This window comes from Myotis brandtii, unplaced genomic scaffold (genome assembly GCF_000412655.1).
Source record: "Myotis brandtii unplaced genomic scaffold, ASM41265v1 scaffold32, whole genome shotgun sequence".
Classification (NCBI taxonomy): domain Eukaryota; kingdom Metazoa; phylum Chordata; class Mammalia; order Chiroptera; family Vespertilionidae; genus Myotis; species Myotis brandtii.
Genome location: NW_005362269.1, coordinates 2,203,990 through 2,209,478, shown reverse-complemented (window position 1 = coordinate 2,209,478; position 5,489 = coordinate 2,203,990). Strand labels below are relative to the sequence as shown.

General features: G+C 43.1%; 1 protein-coding gene across 2 annotated transcripts in view; it reads right to left on the bottom strand.

The window, feature by feature from the left end:
- The window catches only part of SLC36A1 (solute carrier family 36 (proton/amino acid symporter), member 1), a 176,366-nt gene extending 171,310 nt beyond the window's left edge, over window positions 1-5,056 (bottom strand). The window contains exon 1 of one of the 2 annotated variants that reach the window (XM_014543123.1): window positions 4,664-5,056. In XM_014543123.1, coding sequence (XP_014398609.1) covers window positions 4,664-4,899 — 236 coding nt within the window. In that variant the 5' untranslated portion in view covers window positions 4,900-5,056. The remainder of the gene's footprint in view (window positions 1-4,663) is intronic. The other variant, XM_005870505.2, reaches the window with a different exon arrangement.
- Window positions 5,057-5,489: the final 433 nt, after the last annotated feature.

Below are 5,489 nucleotides of genomic sequence, written 5' to 3'. Positions count from 1 at the left end.
TTTTGTGGAAGAGCCACACTCAAGGGGCCAAAGAGCCACATGTGGCTCGCGAGCCACGGTTTGCCAACCACTGCCATAGAGCAACAGTTGCCAACCGGTGGTCCGTGAAGTCCGAAAGGTTGGCGACCTCTGGTTTAAGGAAACCTTTGGAGCAGCAGTCACCAAGGTCACCAATCGGTGGTCCACAGACCACTGGTGGTCGGTGAGGTCCGAAAGGTTGGTGACCACTGCCATAGAGTCCTAGGGTTGGAGAAGCCCTCTTTAGTCACCTAGTTTATCCTTCTGCCTTGAGGGCAGTTTTTCCTCACCTATTATACAGACTGTTCCCCTTAAGGTACAATTGTAAAACCTCTTACATCCTCACTTATTTTTTCACTCAGCAAATTGCTATCATGTGTAAAACACTGTGTGAATGCAGTGATGGAAATAAGAATCAGATATGGATCTCAGTCTCTAGAAACTAATAATGTCTCAAGGTAGAAAGATCCCGATCTGAAGAAGAGCCAGGAACAATGCCCAGGGAGGGGAGGCAGGTGGGGGCTCAGAAGGGAGAGACCTGAGCAGAGTCCAGCAAGACAGGCAGGGTCTGTAAGTGCCAATAAGGAAGAAAGGCCTGGGAACACAAGCCTAGAGAGAAACACAGGGCACCAACATGAAAGAATGCCTTGGTTCTGAAGCCCCTCAGGTCGGGGTGAGGATGGGCAAGGGATTTCTACTTTTTCCCTAGGAAATGGGAACTTGTCAAAGGACTGACAGAGCAGAGGCCTCATCTTCAGCATTTTCTATTCTTCTGTTACTTCCAGAAGGACCAGGTCGTATATGGTATGGCTTTCACCCAAATCACAGACACTCAGCAAATTGCTATCATGTGTAAAACACTGTGTGAATGCAGTGATGGAAATAAGAATCAGATATGGATCTCAGTCTCTAGAAACTAATAATGTCTCAAGGTAGAAAGATCCCGATCTGAAGAAGAGCCAGGAACAATGCCCAGGGAGGGGAGGCAGGTGGGGGCTTAGAAGGGAGAGACCTGAGCAGAGTCCAGCAAGACAGGCAGGGTCTATAAGTGCCAATAAGGAAGAAAGGCCTGGGAACACGAGCCTAGAGAGAAACACAGGACACCAACATGAAAGAATGCCTTGGTTCTGAGGCCCCTCAGGTCGGGGTGAGGATGGGAAGGGATTTCTACTTTTTCCCTAGGGAATGGGAACTCGTCAAAGGACTGACAGAGTAGAGGCCTCATCTTCAGCATTTTCTATTCTTCTGTTACTTCCAGAAGGACCAGGTCATATATGGTATGGCTTTCACCCAAATCACAGACTCACTCAAGATTTAGCCCCTGGCACTGTCTTAAAACTCTTCTGTACAAATAACCTAAATCCCTCCTAAATGCTGCTTACACACACGTCTTCAAATGTGCAATTCAGGAGAAACAGAAAGCAAACAACACGTTATTTGACCATATTAGACTGATCTTTACCCTCCAGAAAGGAAATTTTATTTTTTGTAAACTTTCTCCTTCTACCTCCAGGAAGAAAACCTCTCCAATGTCCTACTGTCCCCAAGCTTTTCAGGAAAAACCAAGGATCCTGCTTCGAGTCTAAAAACAGGAGGCTGAGTGCTCTTCTGGGCTATTGTGCGGAAACAGCTTAAGGACCAGACTGCAAGGTTCCAGGAGTGACTCTATCATCAACAGCCAGTCACCAGGAGATTATGGACAGGATGATGGGCCAATCAAATTTCTATCTTGACAAAATAACCACCTGCCTCCCAGAGCCCTCCCCTAAATGCCTAAGCTGGGTTTTATGGGAGATCAGGTCCCTCTAGCCCTGGCTCTGCCACTAACTCCATATGACAATTCCCTTCCCCTTCTCCTAGCCTGTTTCCTCTACAGAGTGAGGAGACTGGACTAGGACAACATACTCTCCAAGGTCCCTTCAGCTCTGAAACACCAGGATTCGAAGCAACTGACCAAAATTACTCTTTTTACTCAATGACCCCAAGCTGGGATTACTCAAAACCATATCACAAAATCAACTCTAGGGACTGCAAAGCCTTAACTATGGGGGTGGGGGGACAGGGAGGCAAATAACATCTTAATAAGCTTTACAAATCTTTGTGGTTCTGTTTATGCTCCAAATCAGTAGTTCTTATACTTTTTGGTCTCAGGATCCCTTAATATACTTATAAATTATTGAGGATCACAAATAGCTTTTGCTTAATTGGATTATGTCTGCTGATATCTAATATATTACAAATTAAAACCAAGAAATTATACAACTACTTATCAAATTAAAATAACAATAAACCTATTACATGTTAATATAAAAAAATACAGATTTTTAATGAAAAGTAACTATTTTCCAAAAAATACAATGTGAGAAATCTCTTTCATGTCTTGCTTAATAGAAGATAGTTGGATTATCTACTTCTGCATTCACTCTGCTGCAATATGTTTTTGGGTGGTTTTTTTTTGGTTGAAGTATACAGAAAGTCTATCCTCACACAGACATGTAGTTGGAAAATGAAGGAGTATTTTAATTACCTCTTCAGAAAATTGTGGCAATTTTTCTTTGATACTACACCAAAACTCAACATGTGGTCATTTCTTGGAAGTTGTAATGTGGAATCTGAACTTTTCATCCTCTATTGCATTAAAACCCACTGGTGATTTCGCTCTTTGAATGATCTTTTACCTATGCAAAATGTTCTAACATCACACTTCGGTCATTTGGAAGATACTGGTTCTCTGGGTTATACAAACCTTTCAAATGCTGGACATATTATCTTATATAATGTTAAAAAAACACATGTATTAATATCATCGCTGATCTCATCAGAAAATCTTTAAGTAGAGAGAAACTGTCCAGGTCATAGTGCTGGAGACAAGTTTTTTTCTAATTTTGAAAGCTCAAATTTTATGGTGGGCAACAAATACTATTGACTGTTTTTCTTGAGGTGACAGACTCCTTGTGATGGGACTGTGATACCTGCCATCACTTATAGATGGGGTTTTGGGTCACCTACCTTGTATCACAATATGAGGGCAGGATGCCCCTCAGAACAAAGTATACCCCAGAAAATGTCCCAATAAAAAACCCAAGGAAAGTATCTCCTGATTTGCTCAATTTCCAATAATCAAGGGTAAATAATGTGAGGTTGATTACTAGTTATAACCCAATGTGAATAAAAGAGATATTCAGAATAGCTAACAGGCATGCATTAGCTTCAATACATATAAAACCTATCAGCTACCATCCTGAAGTGGCTAGCTAGTTGGTGTTGAACGTCAGAAACATCCCTTTAAAAATGAAAATCTAGACCATCTGGCAAGCATTGCATGGACAACAATTGAGCACAAGGAGCAAAAACTGGAAGGGAAACTATAGAGAGAGAAGCTTGGAAGAAATATTTCACAATAATGAGTGTGATCTCTGAAGGGAAGCTATCACATGTCATTGGCTGCATTTGGAGCTCCTTCTGCCTGGGGGAAGCCAACTGAGTGGAAAAGGTTAGGGGGAAAGAGAACAATGGTCTTCACTGCTCCAAGTTGTGCTCTAAGTATCTTTTCTATCACCTAACAATGCGAGGAGAGAGAGAGAGAGAGAGAGAGAGAGAGAGAGAGAGAGAGTGAGAGAATGAGAATATATCACATTAAAGAAGCTGTAGAGACTGAAGCTTCCTGAGCTGAAATCAGCTAGTGGTGGAGATCCTCTAGTTCTATCCACTTCACTGCAGAAAGAGCCCTACACCAGGAGAGACTGCAGCCAGAAGGGCTTCACTAGTAATGGCTTCCAAGAGAAACTTCTATGGTCTCCTTGGGCAGTCACAGGAGACAGAATAAATCTAGGATACAAAGGATGCCTCAGTAAGTCATACTTAATCCACAAAGGAACACAAAAAGGGTGATGGCTAAGCTTGAGGAATAAACAGAGGGACTATAAAAGATGGGATGCTGGGATCCCAAGAAAACGTCAGGGGTCTGCTGAGGTTGAGGATCTAGTTGGAGAATTTAATGGAACAGATGCTCCTCTGAATTTTCTAATTGGAGTGGAGAACACCAAACAGTGAGCATAGCTTCACAGTGAGGTCCTCAATTTTATCTTACATTTGGGGTAACTGAGGCCTAAAGAGGACCAAACTCAGCCCAGATGAGATGGGATTCAGTTTCCAGGGATGAAACCTAAGCCCTTCTTAGAAATGCAAAGCAGATCTCCTCTTCTCTATAAACCCCTTGATTTTTTTTAAGGGCAGGAGAAGTTATTCTTCCCTTTTCCTACTTCTTCAGCCAGATGAATTGGCTATTTGGTGACAGGGACAGAAGTCTGGAGGAGACTTTGCAAAGGAGGCTTCCAATTGGGCTCTGAGGTACTTGAGGTTCTAGCACAGAAGACCCATAGTTCTAAATTAAGAGAATGTTCTTTCTATAAGTTTTTCTTATGTTTATGCTCTTAGTCTTCTGGGACCAATACAGCTGTAATGAACAAAGAATAAGAAATAGACTACAGAGTGGCAGTTAACTGCCCAACTTCTTATTTTCATCTATAAAGTGGGGGAACTGGTAAGATGGGAAGCAAAAATAACTCCAAGGGAGACTATATTACTGATACAGAACTGAGGGCCGTGAATCTCCCCCAGGAAGATAGAAGGAACAGTTACTTACGTTGTGCTGCTGCTTTCCCCAAAGCGCTGGTAGGAGCCTGAGGAAGAGAAGTTGTTCAGACCTTCAGATGGGCTCTCATCCGGACTCACGTCAGTGGAGCTGTAGTCAGCATAGTCCTCATTCCGAAGTCTCTGTGTGGACATGGTAGCTGTGGGGACAGAGTCAGTGCTAAGACCTCCAGTGGCTGGGGTCTTTAGCTCCATACCTGGGGTGGGCTCTGGGGCAGAAGCAGCCATTGTCACAGTAGCTCAATGCGGCTGCACTATATATTAAGTGCAATGCAAGTGCTTGTACTTATGAAAATGAAAAAGGTGCAAAGTTCACATGGATAGGCTGAGCTGACTCAGCTTTTACCTCTCAGCCTTCCCAGTTGGTGCCACACTCATACGTTTCTAAATTTGTCACAGCACACCTGGACAGAGCAGAGGTGAGGCATACTTGGGAGAGGTAGGGGAAGAGGCAAACAGATGATTCTAGGAAGCCTTCCCTGTTCCTTAGGTCCAGATGAACCCTTTCCTTTGAGCTAAAAATTGTATCTATTTCCATCTTCCCCAAGAGCAAGCTCTCAGAGGACAGAAACCTGAATACTCTTAACTGGATCCTATTTTTCCTCTGCATTCATTAGAGAAAGAACCTTGCTGCATTCAAAAAATGCCCTCCAGATCATCCAGTTCTGCTCAAACTCACCAGATCCCAGAGCCACAAATGATTTTCTCTTTCTCTTTGCCACGACCTCTGGCATATCCTATACTCTTTGGAGGTCATCAGTGACTCTCATCCCCTGAACCTAGGCCTCTTTGCTTGCAACCAAACCTGAATACTAAGA